The 14406-nt window shown below is 58.6% G+C and overlaps 4 protein-coding genes across 4 annotated transcripts; all 4 read right to left on the reverse strand.

Moving 5' to 3' along the window:
- Nucleotides 1–601: 601 nt before the first annotated feature.
- Nucleotides 602–7777, reverse strand: LPMP_201170 (hypothetical protein; the record flags this gene model as incomplete). Its single annotated transcript, XM_010700016.1, has 1 exon — nucleotides 602–7777. The coding sequence occupies one exon, from the start codon at nucleotides 7775–7777 to the stop codon at nucleotides 602–604; it is 7176 nt and encodes a 2391-aa protein (XP_010698318.1).
- Nucleotides 7778–8871: 1094 nt separating this feature from the next.
- Nucleotides 8872–10647, reverse strand: LPMP_201180 (tRNA-dihydrouridine synthase, putative; the record flags this gene model as incomplete). Its single annotated transcript, XM_010700017.1, has 1 exon — nucleotides 8872–10647. One exon carries the CDS (start codon nucleotides 10645–10647, stop codon nucleotides 8872–8874), a length of 1776 nt encoding a protein of 591 aa, XP_010698319.1.
- A 375-nt stretch (nucleotides 10648–11022) lies between these two features.
- On the reverse strand, nucleotides 11023–12159 carry LPMP_201190 (hypothetical protein; the record flags this gene model as incomplete). Its single annotated transcript, XM_010700018.1, has 1 exon — nucleotides 11023–12159. One exon carries the CDS (start codon nucleotides 12157–12159, stop codon nucleotides 11023–11025), a length of 1137 nt encoding a protein of 378 aa, XP_010698320.1.
- Nucleotides 12160–13657: 1498 nt separating this feature from the next.
- On the reverse strand, nucleotides 13658–14239 carry LPMP_201200 (hypothetical protein; the record flags this gene model as incomplete). Its single annotated transcript, XM_010700019.1, has 1 exon — nucleotides 13658–14239. One exon carries the CDS (start codon nucleotides 14237–14239, stop codon nucleotides 13658–13660), a length of 582 nt encoding a protein of 193 aa, XP_010698321.1.
- Between the last annotated feature and the right edge of the window lie 167 nt (nucleotides 14240–14406).

Here is a 14406-nt window from a genome sequence, read left to right on the forward strand (position 1 = left end):
TGAGTGAATCAGATAAGCAATGCCGTAGTTTTATGTCTACGTGGTGAGTGGGGAGGAGAGTTGCGCGTACGGTTGCATTCCTCTTCCGGGAGGCGATACACAACCCCTCCCTTCCCTTAGCCCCCCCCCTCCCGTGTTGGAGAGAGCACCAGCGCATGTAAAATCCACAGCGAAGAGGAACACAGAAAACGGAGGCCAATTGCCACACGCCACTCCTCTCCGCACAACCACAACGACGACAAGAGAGACTGAGAGGAATGAAAAAGAGAAAGAACCAACGAAAGGGAAGCATAGAAGAGAGACGCGGCTGCGCCATCCAACGCAGACAAACACATCCACACATCTCTTCCCAGTGGCCAGGGCCTCTAAGCTGTGCAACGAGGTCAAGTGAGAGAGAAAGAGAGGACGAAGGGAGAGGGACAGGCGAGCACCCGCACCCATACTCGAAAACCACAATCAGTCCTGGTGCTAGCTCATCTCTAGGAAAGCAAGGTAACACGTTAACATATACACAGACCTTCACAGATACATGGGCAAGCGAACACATTCAGGCGGTGCAGCCGGTACCTCTACCGTCACCTTTGCCGAAGCTTCAGTCGTCTCACACCGATTTTCTGTACAGCTGCAGTGCGCTGATGATTTCCTTCACCCCCTGCACAAAATCCTCAGCAGTCTGTGCGTCTGTCACGGTGTACTCTGTCAGGATGGGTAGCGCACCTGAACGCGGGATGGCAGCAAATATACTGTCTGTCTGCACCGCTGGCGGTGATGTGGAGGCTAGGGGCGGTGAGGGTGGCGGTGGCAGTGGCGGCGTCCGTTTGCCTGCTCGTTCACGCGGACGAAGATAGCTGAAGTCTCTGGCGTTGTCAGGCCTCCACTCCTCGGCACCATCCTGCGTTGGCGTGGATACGAGGGGGTTGTCCTCCTTGACATCGTTCTTTCTCACGGCTTCCTTGTTAAAGTACTGCCGTATCGGCAGGTCGTCGATATGGTCAAACTCACCCGTCTGTCGCCGTCGGCTTGTGTAGGTGGCCGAGCATGTAGACGAGGTTGGCTGTGCCGAAGCACGCGAGTATCCTTCACCACCCCCCTTACTGCATGCCCCTCCTGTAATGGTGTCTATGCTCCTACTGTGTCGGCGCTGGGCGAGGGACTGAGGGCGACCCGTGTGTGTATAGAAAGGTGACAACGGACCGCCCGCGGCGCCGCGCTCTGCGCCCAGAACGTAGTCATCCCACCTCATCGACGGCCGACTCGGGTCGCTGTGGCTGCGATGCTGTGAGGAGGACTCTTCGACAGTGGTATCAGCGCGTAACGCGGGTCTGTAAGCTCGCCGAGCGCCGTTTGCCCATCTCGAGGCTGCAGATGCCGCGTAGGGGCGTTGTCCGCGCAGTGGTGATATGTCGTGTGAGTACCGACGATAGTGTCCGTACAGCATTTCTGTGTCTTCCCCGGCACGCGTTTCTGTGTGATGACGTGCACGATCCGTCTCGACACCCTCTTCTTGATCACCAGTGTAGAGGCTGCCACCCCTGAAGGAGGGGCGCGTCGATTGGTAACAAGAGCGCGACTGGGTGTGATCTTCGAGAATGGAGCGTGGCGACCCGAGGGTGGCGTGGTCGTCGCAGAGACTGCGGTAGCGGAGGGCCCAATCGGAACGTAGTGCGGCCGACCTGATCTTCGCGTCGACAGCACCACCGGCGGCGGCGTCATCTGCCGTGGCCTCCACGCCGTACAAGGCGTTTGAATGCTGACGCGGGGGCGGTGGCGGCAGGGGCCACGGGTTCGGAGGCGAGGCTGAGCGGTGCCGCACTTTTTCCTTCCCCGTCTTTTTCCTCTTTTCCGCGCCGCTGCTGATCCGGCACACCGTAGAGCCTGCGGACGAAGTCCTGCGCCGCTTTTCCCCACGCTTTGATGACATCTTTCTCTTCTTCGCCTTCGCGCTTCGGTTGCGGTGATGGTGGTGCTCGCCCTTCTTCGCTGCAGCCGCCTTTCTATTTTCCTTTTCCTTATCATGCTTGCTTCTCCGTGACGCGCCACTAGCCGCAGTGGGAGTCGGGACTTTGACGCTCGCCGCCTCACGCAGCAACAGCAGCCGTGATAACTGGAACTCCATGGATGTTGTGAGATTGCTGTCCACTTCGCTGTCATCACTCATCTCAAAAAGGGTGGCGTCACCAGTCCGAGACGACCGCGAGCGAGTGCAACTGCGGCTGCAGCGGCCATGGCGCTCGTGACCGTGTTTACGCTTCTTGTGTTTGTCGTCACCGTCATACCTCGACTTCTTCTCCTTGGACTTTTTACTTCGCTTGGTGCTGTGCAATTTCGATGCCTCCGAGGAGGATGGTGATGGAGAGCGACGGCTTGAAGCGCTGGTGCCGTGGTGGCTGGAGTGTTTGCGGCGCTCGTTTCGTCGATGGCGATTACCGCTGCGATGCTTCGCTGCCTTCTTTACTGAGTGCGACGTGTGCGCCTCTGTAGCAGGCTCAACGACGGAGAAGAAAGACGGCAGCGGCAGCGCACTGTGGACACCCACACCGTTGGTAGCGGCGGCGATAGCTCCCTCTGCTGGCGCTGCTTTCTCTACTACAGAGCGAGAGCGCTGTCTGCTGCTGATGCTGCTACTGCACATCCTGTTTCCTCGTCGGGTCTGCTCCTCGGTTTCGGCAAGCGTGGAAGGCGCGGAGAGAAGATCCGTCGGTAGAGGCGGTTGAACAATGTCCACTACATCAACGGTGTCGTTGGCTTCCACCGTAGACGGAGCTTCCAGATCAAAAGGCTTTGTGGGTCGGGGACCATCGCTGTTGGCGCGAAGACACTCCGACAAAGCGCCGCGATCCTTACCGCCACTGTGCTTGGTAGCCGCCGTAGAGCTCTCCTCTCCGCTACCTCTGCACTTGACAGGAGCCGCCTTGCCTCCCGAAGCCAGTTCTCTCGCTACCAAAGTCTCTTGCATGTACTTCGCTTTCGATGGTGTAAAGAGCGAGGGAGACCTCTCTTCCTGCTGCTGCTGACCAGTTGCCTGCTGCACCGCCGATTGTGGACTGCCACTGCGTTGCTGCACATCGCGCTCAATTTCCAAAAAAGACCGCGGTCCAGATTGCGGTGGGATCGCGTACGCGGAGAGCGACACACTGGGAATGGCAGCTGAGGCGGCAGAACCCCCATAAAACTCCTGTAGTGCGAGACCCTGATGTGCCTGTGCTGGCATGTTGCAACCCTGTCTCTCGAAGCTTGCTTCAGCACCCACAGCAGGAACTCTTGGCCCTGCACATCCACTGGCGTACATGTTAGAGTTCTCTCCCAGGACGAAGGGGCCAGCGAGGCACAGTGGTGGTAACGATGCAGCAGCAGCGACTGTAGCCTCCGTCGATGCCGCTCCAGCCTCAGCCGACGCGATCAGGAACTTCTCTATCGCATCCTGCTTCGCCTTGCTTGTGCGCTCGCGCAGTGTGGACTGCCACTCATGAGACAACTGCGACAGGTCATCGACCATGAGAGGGGGCATAAAAAGCGGCACGCTTGCGGTGGTACCCATCGCGGCAGATGCGGCGGTGTCAGGGTGCTGGGTGACCGACTGAGAGTGGGTCGCGGTCATATGCACTGGGGCCACCGAGAGCGGGACATCCGTTGATGTCTTTGACACCCCTACATTGTCTCTAAAGACCTTCGTTGCTCCTCCTCCTGCCTCACCACTGTAGCTGCTATGAATATGCGAAGTGGAGCTGGTGAAGGGCTTTGCTGCCGCTGTCGGCGACACCGCCCGCTTTACAAACGACGCTGGGGACTCGGAAGCGGAAGCGTCGCTGATAGGCGACGAGGTCGCTTCGCACTCTTTAACTGTTGACGCTATATCTTCTATGGAGGCGATCTTCCTAGCTATGCTGTGCGCCGAGTTGCGCGTGTTTCCTTTCGGCCCAACTGCGGGAAGCCGCTGCACTGGCGCCGCCACCAACAGTGGCATCCCACTGCGAGCACTACCAAAAGCTAGGGTGGCTCCGGCAGCCTCATCGGTTTGCGTGCCACTGCTGAACTGCAGCAAGAGTGGACGCGAACGAAGTCCATCACTCTTGGCATCGAAGACTCGGCCTACAGTATGCTCACCCTCATCGTCGGAGGCGGACCACGCACCGTTGGTGTGCCCGAATGCGTCAATATTACTGTGTAAGTCGTGGTTATACTGCCGTTGCGGAGACACACCAATCTCCGATCGCAGCACCAGACGCGGAAGAACCTGCATCGACATCGGTGTGATGCCTATGCGCTCCACCAAAGGCGATGAAACAAGCGCCGCTCCATCCTTTGCCATGTGCGCGGCGCTGTAGAACTCTTCGTTCTGGGTCGCGCAATACCGAGCGCCGGGGATGGTTGCAGACGAAAGAGGGCGTCGCCGGTGCTCAACAGAGCTGTGCCTTCTGCTCTCGTGCTTGTGCCTCCGTCGTGAATTGTGAGGATACCCACCGTTGCACCTGTGCGCCGACTTCTCATTTGAGTGGCATGAGTCGCCTCGAGAAGATCGTTCGTGGGATGGCGACGTCGTGCGCACCCTCGTTACCGTGTCGTTCATCGCAGCTGAGTGAGACCGGTGGCTGCGGTGTCGTGGCCGCTCACGATCGTGTGGCACGCTGTGTTGTGAATGCGGTGAGCGTGTGTGACTACTGTGCGACCGCAACGCTGTTGTCGTGGTCGATGGCGCGACAGAGGATCGGCGACTCGCACTTCGAAAGGACAGTTCCGACAGTGCCTGCCGGAACATTCTACGATCTGCCTCGCTGATCTCGTCCTCACCGGCATGGTAGTCGCCACCGTCGCACTTGTGCGCAGCTTCGCTCGAGCTCCAGCATTGACGTTGAGATACACGGCTAGGAAAACGAGAGGACACGGAGGTACACCTACTTTGTCCCATGTGGTCGATCAGTTTCTCCAGAACCGGAGTAGCTGCCGCGGCTGGTAAACTGGCGCTGCGCGCGCGTCGCTGCTGCTGCGGAGACCCTTGCAACAGGGAGTTTGATTCAAGTAACGCTGCAGCTCCCTCCTTGAAGGGCAGCAGCGACATCTGCATCACCGGATCGTTCTCAGAAGGTACCGCGCCAGTCTTCTTGCGGCGCACGACGACAACGAGCTTCTTGCGAAGCACTTTCCTTCCGCCTGGGGTGTTGAGCACCCGCTCTGAGGAGAACCTTGAGGAGACAGAGGGCGGAGGACTGCTTCTAGCGTGGGAGGCCAGCGTAGAAGTGTCCCAGAGAAGCTCGTCGGCCGGCACCCCACCACTAGAGAGGAGTGAAGAGGACTTGACTGACGCTTCCATGGCAGCGGCACCATCGTTGTCATGGCTGCTGCGCTGGAGGTGAAGCTGCCGCACCTCAGAATGCGGATGTAGTATAACACCGGTAGTGGACTGACCGAATGAAGTGCCACGTCGTGATTTGGTAGTGGGCGAATCGTGGCGCATCATTATATCGCGCAAGCTCACCGACTCGTAGGTTGCTGGTTGGTGGTTCGCCGCTCTTTCCGAGCACGGGCTCCTGCGACGCGCGTGGAGCCTCGAGTGCCGCCGATGCGGCTGCTCTACGTGGGAGCTGGTGCTCCTCGCGTTGGCACTTGGTGAGTGCTGTTCTTCATGTGGCAGAGACTCTTGTCGCGCGAGCTCATGACGGTGACGACGCTCGCGTAAGAGCGGATCTACATATACCTGTGACACATCTCCCTCCACCACTCCTGCGGCTTGCCTATCCTTGGTTTGTTTCGATTTCTCCGTCGTGGTCACAGCTGATAGAACCGACGGTATTATCTCATGCTGCTGCTGGTAGTTTTTTAGCACTGTAGCAGATGTATCGGTGTAGCCGTGGTGCTTTCTACGCGTCCGCAACGGCATCCGTCTCGGCTCCGGCGCGGCCGCCGCGGTCGCGAAGCCGGACAGGTCACCTGCCACACTCCGGTCGGAGCTGTGGCCTGTAATAGTGGAGGGGGAATATCCAGTGGAGGAAAACAAGCTCGTTTCTCTGTATGGAGGTGGAGCTCCTGAATTGGCATGGTTGTCCTGCCCTCGATTTTCTTCACCCACCAGCATGCCGCAACTGCGGTTGTGTGAGGTCGATAGGAATGCGCTCGTCACCGCTTTTGAAGAGCGTCCATGATTGTGCTCGTGGCTGCTGTTGCCGAGATTTGGTTCGTATGTGTTGTCTTGCTGAGTCTGCAGTGGCGGTCGCGGCGTCGCCGATGATGGCACTCGACTTGTTCTCCTTTGGTTCAAGGTGCTGCCTCTACTACTACTGCTGGTACGATCACTATTCTCGGTTGAGTTTGCACTGTGTCGACGGGGCGTGGGGCTGCCGGCCCGCGTTTTATGAGCAGAAAAGGCGGGCACGGGTGGTGATGATGAGGTCGGCAGGTGGCTCAGCCCTCGCTGCTCCTCTTGATGTGCCTTCAGGGGTGAGGCGTAGCGTGCTGACAAGGAGTCGTCGCTGTCAGTGCTGAGCGAGTCGTTGTCATTGCTCCGTTGGCTGCTGCTGCTGCTGTCCATGTCATCCTCTGGGTCAAGTCTTTCACGTCGGGATTTTCGCCCCCGCTGCTGGATGCTCACCTCTGTTGGGGGGTCATCTTGGTACGCGTCTGACGGCCAGCGCTGCCGTGGAGGCGGGCGGCGCACAACCGCGGCGACGTCAGCGACACCCTCGGTTTCGCTTCGATTGTGCGGCTGGGTCAGTACGTCGTCGTCGTGCCCGATAGTCTCCATCGAAGGACTTCTCGCGCGGCGCTGATCGATACGTCGATCGGGACCTTGCGTGAGATGCTGCAAGGCAGGAACGCGGTGCTGCGGCGCCACATCAAGCGTAATCTCGTCTCCTTCTTCTTCGGGTGAGGGGGGCGCGGAGGGGACTGCCACCGGCGTCGATAATGGCAGCCCAGTCCGGCTTGTGTATCCGCCCCCGCTGCCGCGTGGCGGGGAGTGGGTCCGGGAGCGACTAGATAGACGCGGACGCTCCGGTGAAAGTGAGGACGAGGCCCACTGTTGCTGTGGCGCTGGCACAGGGCTCGACGCCCTGCGGCTAGGATCCTCGTTACATTCCTGGCTGTGATAGTCACTGTTAGGCGAGGAAGAGTCGAGGCTGCGCGCGCTTCGCGCGTGCCGTGGCGGCGTCCCATTGACAGGCGTTGTCAGCGTCACGATGTCGTAGCGCAGCGACGGCTCTGCGGACTCGTAATCGTCGCTGTCGTCCTCGTTTTCTTCTTTGCCATGTCGACGGTCGTGGGGTTCATCCAGTCGGGGAGGCGAGACCCCTACAAAGCTAATTCGGCGGCTGCTCGACTGTGGCGTCCTGCCGCTTGCGGAGCCCGATTGTCTCAAGATAGACCGTGGGGTGTCGGTGGCAATAGAACTGGAGAGACTCATTGGGCTGGTTGGCCCGGTGATGGGGCTCATCGTTGGGATCGGCGGCACAGCGATCGTGGCTAAACTACTTTCTGGCATCATGACTGGAAAGCGGTGTTGAGGGTGTGTTGCGCCATCGTTGCTACCACTGACCTCACGTGACTGTGCGCTCCCTTCGTCTGCGTAGTCCACATCAATGTCGCCTTCCGCCTCCTCCAAGGTACTGTTCAGGTCTTCCCGCGGAACGGCTGCGGCGACGTCCGGCGAATCCTGCTGCAGCGGCTTCCCGTGCAGTAGTTCGTCTCCCATGCTCGCCTTCCACGCATCCGCAGAGGCGCTACTAGGTGAACGCGCTGAAACGGGTCTCGACGAGGGCTTTGGCTGCTGTGGTGGTACCGCTCTCATGCCGGTTGCACCGCCACCAGAGAGGCTGCTGGAGCTATACGAGGCGAGAGGGACACCGTCGACATCACACCCCACGTCGATGTGCGGTCGATTCGCTTGGTCAGGTAAACAGGATACATTCACTGGATTGATGTGAGGCCAAGGGGTTGGCAAGTATGGTGTAGAGGATGGCGCAGTAGACGAGCTGCCCATAGCAGACTTGTGGCTGCCTAAGCGCGGCAGTGGAGGAGGACTCGCGTTCATCAGTACGAGCGTGCATCCCCCCCTCTTTACTGACTTTTCCGCTTCCACTACCCTGTGAGAGCCACAGAAAAAGACGGGTGTGCAACGGAAACAAAGAGCCGAAAAATGGCGGCTGGGCGCGCAGGTGGGGCGGGGGTCTGTGGCGCTGGGATAAATGGACTCTAGATAGAAAAGCGGAAAGGAAAAGAAAGAAAAGGAGGAGGAAAAAAATCGAGTGGCCGCTGCGGGTAACTGTCAAAGTTGTAGGCATGGGTGGACAATGAGGGGAACGAAAAAAAAAACAAAAAACACAGCGACGAGTAGTCGGAGGATGGAGGGAGGAAAAAGATCGAAAGGGGGTGTATGCGTGTGTGTGGGTGGGTGGGTGGGTGGGTGGTCGGGGGGGAGAGGTAGGGGTGGGGAAGCTCAGAAGTGAGGTGGGGGAGAGGGAGGTGCAGCGGGCGGAGGTTGACGACTCGGTTCGAGGTGACAGAGGGGAGGTCTTACCGATACGAACGTCTACGCAAACAGTGGTGAGGGCAAAAGAAAGTGAGGTAGGGGAGTCGAAACGGGACTGCATACCAAAACAGATCATCGCCATCACGACTCCTGTGCGCAGCGGGTGCGGATCACCACTCCATTGTCTCACTCTCTTTTTTTTCCTCAGCCTCATCAATGATGTTTTCGATTGTGTTGCTTTTCGTGAGAGGGTGCAGAAAGGCAACAACAAAAGCTGCTGAGCTGCTCTCAGACGCAGCGCGAGAGGAGGAAACGAGGAGTAGATGTACGGGTGTTTTTGTCGGCCTACACCTACGCACATGCATGCACCTGCACTTCCGAGGAAGGTCGAGCTTTCTCTCGCCCGTTCGAGTTTATTCGCATCCGATGCGCCCGCCTTCCACGTACACGCCAATGTCTTGCAGAGAGTTCAGAACGGAGAGGTTAGATCGCAGCAGCACCAGATGATTGCGCTCCGCAGGAGATACATACAGCCGCGCCATGCGTAACACTTGCTGCACCGTTGTTGGCACTGTCAGGTCGGTACGAATAGCCGCTCGCATGAAGTCTGAGATGACCTCGCGTGGGGTGACGGCAGTCTGCCACAGGTCAGGTACTGTGTATCGCAGTAACACGGCGTCTGCGCTTGACCGGTTGGGTGCCCACAAGAACGACACTGGCCGCACCGGGGAGAACGCCTTAGAGAAAGCATCAGGCGCTGCCGTCTCCGCCGGCAGCGCCACAGGATCGCAGGTTTGGGGTGACCATTCGCAGCGGCTCGCTACAAAGCTCAGCTCCGCCTCCATGGCAGCCCTCGATGCACCAGAGTAGAACATCGCAGGGTTGTCGAGCAGCCCGTTCGCGGACATAAGCCCGCCGCAACCGGTACGAAGAGCCGCCTCCATCGCCGTGCTCACATCCCTCACACCACCGTTCAGCACCACGGGCACTGAGAGATTCTCTCGGATGAGCTTGACGGCCTCAAACTGCACTGCGGCGCTTGGTTGGCTAGTAGCGGAGCGGCCATGCACTGTCAGCCAAGATGCACCGGCCGCCTCACACTGCCGCGCAAAGTCGACGCTGTTGCGCAGGTCATCTTTAATCCGCATCTTCACCACACACGGAAGAAATGGTGGGGCGGTGGCGGGGCAGCTGCTGCACGCACCACCGATGCCGACCATCATTGGCGCTGTGTTCCCGTCTGGCATGGCGTTGCGAATAGAGCGCACCATGTCCGCCACCCGTTCTGGTTGGTCGAGTAGAGCCGCCCCGATTCCGTCCTTCATTGCCCACCGCTGTGGGCACCCGCAGTTAAGGTCGATGGCGTCGCAGTATGGTCGAAGGAGCAGAGCAGCTTCTGCGGCATCAGTCCCACTCTTCGCGGCCAGTTGCACGACGAGTCGATTTTCGCCCTCGTACAGCGCAAACTCGGCGTGTCGTGCATGCGGCGACTTGACGAAGCTCTCAGCAATGAGCATGTGAGTGTAGCCTATGCGCGTTCCCCATGATCGGCACACTTGGCGAAACGCCGGTCTGCTGCACCGCACCATGGGAGCTTGTATAAAGCAGAGAGAGCAGTAGAGCTGCCGCCAATCGTGCGATGCGCAACTGACGGCAGGTTCGATGCAGCGCTGGTCGCGCTCGGCGTCTGCTTGCGACGTATCATGAGGGTGACACCCGGTGAGATGGGTGGCCACGTCGCCTTCCTGCTCAGTCGGTGTGAAGTGCGGCTCTGCAAGGGCATGGCGAGACTTGTATGTTACGGTTGCGTCATACTCGCGGGAAAGGTTCGCCAACGCAGCCGCAACTGCTCGGTCGGCCTCCGTGAGGAGCGCTGGCAAACACACGCTACGAGGCAGGTGATGAGGATCTTGTGCCCATGCGCGCTCGTACGGTGCCCAGTGGTTGCCCATCGTCTGTTCAGTGTGGGTGAGAGAAAAACAACGGAATGCGATCAGAGAGAGAGAGAGAGTAGGTGAATTAGAGTTAGCGGTAAGCTTGAAAATGGGAAACCCACAGAGGTACAGAGAGAGACGCTGAGTCTGCAGAAGCACGCCACCCTCATCTGGTGGAGGCGACACCAATATGAACAGGCACTCATGTGAGAAAGCCAAAAGAGCCAAAACGAGGTGGCGCCGTCGCCTCGGCATCTGTGCGTGCAGGGAGTTAGGCGGAGAGGTCGAGAGCACCTCGCCTGTGGCTGTCAAACAAATCCGTGCTTGTAACTTGATAAGCGAGGCTCGTACTGAGACTCCACTTCCATTTCTGCTCTGGTTGCTGCTACGGAAGACGTAATAAGCACGAAGAAAAAAATGAGTTCATCACCAAAGCGAGTCGAGCAGCCGAAATAGACAGCATCCTTCACATGCATGCACTCGCTCAAGCAGACGCAACTATTCCTAGAACAACGCACGTATCAAGGAAGGCCTCACACTGGATAACGTACGCTTTACGCACCAACACCGCTACCACGACTGGTGTCCAACACGAAATGAGCAAACAAACGCATTCACGAAGGAGGTACGTCACTGTGTGAAGCGGTGCTTCTCCTGTACATGCGCGTCAAACACCAACTCGCCGGAGGTGAAGTCTGTGAACGTCTCCATGCTCGTTGTCTGGTAGCTCGACTTCAAGATGAACTCCAGTACTTGGTGTACTTGCTCAGGGTCGTTTACGAGAGTCAACTCTGAAGCGAAGCTCCGCGTCCCACTCTCTCTGCGGTTGTCGCGGCGATTGGACTCAGTGCCATCCGCGGCAGCACTGCCTGCAGTACCCACCAGCGCCGAACTCTGCGTGCGCGGTCGAATCATACGCTCATTTGAAGTGCGGATAATGGGGAAGCGCCATTCCGCCAGCGGTCGCTCGTGGGCCATGCGCCACCGCGTCACCTCTTTCGACAGCAAACGCACCGAGAGCATCAGACCGATTTCATCGAGACCCGGTGTCAACGCATCGCCACTGTCGCCGTTGCATCCACCCCCGCCGCGGCTCCACGTTGCGGCTGGGGCGTCCGACGTGGGGCTGCCCATGGCCGAGACCGACTGAGACGGGGACATGGGTGAGCCCGACAAAGGCAGTGCGTGCCGCAGATCGACTGGCTGCAAGAGAGCCCGCGGTAGTGGTGGTGGCGCCGGCACGCCTGCTGTGTTGCCGCTAGGTACTAGCCGATCGGCTGTCTTCTCCCCCTGCAAGGCTTCCACAGCGCCAGCGCCGTCCATGGGGTTGCTGAGCACCGTCGCGTTGGCCGACGCGCTCTGCCCCGCTATCAGCGCCTGACTGGAGAACGATGGCGAACTGGAAGAGTTGAGCTGAGCTAGCCGCTGCTCGTGCTGCGACACGAGAACCTCGATTTCTTCCACCACGCGATTGTAGGCGGTGGTGATCGTGGGATTGTGCGTCTCACGGACGGTGATGTGCACGCCACCGAGCTTGTGCAAGACCTGTGTCACCGGTACTACAAACGGCTGATCATGCTGCCGCTGAAGCGCCGCCAACTCGGCTGTCTCGGCGAGCGTCAACGACCGCGCCGAGGTATCTGGGGAGGTGTCAAAGGAACCAGGAAATGCCGCTGCTGTCGCACCCGTGGCTACTCGGAAAGAACCACCCTGCTGCGGCGACTGGTTCTGCATTGTGGCTGGGTAGCGGCCCCAAAAGCTGGACATCACAGACACTGCGGAAGTTAAAAGCGTGGTGGCCGACGGAGCCGTTGTGCCGGTGCTGACCGTACCGCCAGAACCCCGCGACGCTGCGTAGTCGCGCAGTGCGGCGGGCCGCGGCCCGACGGGGGATTGAAACTCAATAGAGTAGAGAATGGCGTAGAGAAGGGCAGATAGGGCTGAGGGAGTGACGCGAATGGGTCGTGGTTGTGAATCGGCAGCACTAAGCGACGCCGCGCCGGGAGCCAACGTCGCCGACGGCATGTAGCTGAAGACTTGGTAGTTCATACCTCCCGCTCGCGTGTTTGGGTGAGTGCGAAAGCGACACGGTGAGGAGGTCTCGTGACGCACAAGACAAAATGCTACGAGACCAAAAACATTAAGGAGAGGAGAGCAGAGATGCAAGGCTAGCGAGTGGTGTCTTCCGAGTTTTTCACGGTAGCGGTGCTGTACAAAAAGCACAAGAACAACGCGCGAGACAAGAAAAAACGAAAGCACAGGCGTGTGAGAGCCACTCTATGTTTGTATGTGTCTGTGTGCCTGTGTAGATAACCCACTCGCCCCTAGGCGCAAGCGCGAGCGAAAGCGGGGAGGGGGAGAGAGAGGCGTAGAGAAACGACGAAAGAAGGAGAACTAAGCGCGTAAGAGAAGCGCTAAAGCAGACATACATACAAGCACACAACGAAGAGCAAGCAGGGGAGGAGGAGGAGGAGGGGGGGGGAAGGAGATGAGCAGGAAGGAAAGCAAGGAGAGAAAAGAGAGCCGAGAAGGCAGAACCCACTGTATGGAAGGACAACTCAGCAGAGAGTAGCGGCTTGTGCGTTGGTGTGCGCATGTGTATGTGTAATGAGTAGACAGGTTTGGCAGCGGTGTGTGATGCACACCCACACATAATATCACCGGCGACGAGTGCAGGCGATTGGCAAAACGATGAGGCAGAGCAAAGAATGGGACAGACATAAGAGTAGTAGCGAGAGGCCAGCTAAATGATCTCGCGCAAAGGGATAAAAGCGAGGTTCGAGGTAGAGAGGAAGCCGTGCACCTCCAACACATTCCGCGGGTGCGAGTGTCGCACAGCGCGTCGCCCACAGCGCAAAACACACGTTCGCATATGCATCCAGGCACTCTAACGCCTGTGCCGGAACATCACCGTCTTAGGATAGAGCACTTGAGCATGAGCCCCCTTTGGTAGACTCCTTTCGTTGTGTGTCTTCGCCCCCCTCCCCACTAGCGGAAGGCTGCGTAGTGTCCTCCCCTTCTCTTTCCTCTTCACTTCCAGGTCTACTCTGTTAACGTTTTCTGCTCGCAAAGGTCGATGTGACAGTGACGAGGGGGGGGGGAGGAGTGAGAGAGGGTGAGGGAACGGTGGTGACCGCGAGTACAGAGAGGCGGCGAACTAAAGGTGTAGTTTTCATTGTAACTCAAAAGAAGATAGAGAAAACATGTGCACACACCCATACGAACGCGAAACGTCTTCCGATGATGCAATCAGCGGGCTCGTGATTCATTCCCGAGACTCCTTTTCTAGTATAGCTGCCAGCTGAGCACGGGTGCCGGGAAACACGACCAATAGTGTCTTCTCTCGTGATGTGCCGCCACGCACTAGACTGACCTCTATGCGATCTGGAAATACCGCCTCTGAGGGCGGAGCAGTTGACCCCGTCGGCTGCTGCGAGTCACCAGCACCACTCCGCAGCCGCGACGAGGCGCAGCTTGTCGCTACCGCATTCTTCGACCTTCCCTTCCTTGTTGATATCCGATCGCCACCGCAACTGCTCTTGGCGGACTGGGTGGAGGCTGCAGTGGTAGTTGCATCCGCCGCTAGCACTTGTGCATAGCAGGTGTCTTTCACGTACTCGGTATGGTCCTCCGTCATCGAACGGAAGCCACGCTCAACGAGCTCATCAAGGTAGCGGAGGAGTTCCGCATTTGCTTGCCCTTCCACCGGTGCTGCCGCAATGCGCAAGTCGGCCTCGGTCAGCGAAGGGGTCAGGGGTGCAGCAAAGGCGGACGCACGTGCACCGGGCTTGGCGTACACCCTAAGGAGGTATCTTCCCGGCTGTGCCTGAACTAAGCAGGGGAACATGCAGTGCAGGTAAACCCATGTGGCCTACATGCAGCGGCACAGAGAGGGGGAACGTATTATAAGAAGTGACGGTGTGCATCGGTGTCACTCGCCTTTTTAACGATGCACCGACACCGCAGGACACACACGCGACCAGGGTGCAACAGAGTGAGAGAGTGAATAGGCGC

The sequence above is a fragment of the Leishmania panamensis genome (assembly GCF_000755165.1).
Source record: "Leishmania panamensis strain MHOM/PA/94/PSC-1 chromosome 20 sequence".
Taxonomy (NCBI): domain Eukaryota; phylum Euglenozoa; class Kinetoplastea; order Trypanosomatida; family Trypanosomatidae; genus Leishmania; species Leishmania panamensis.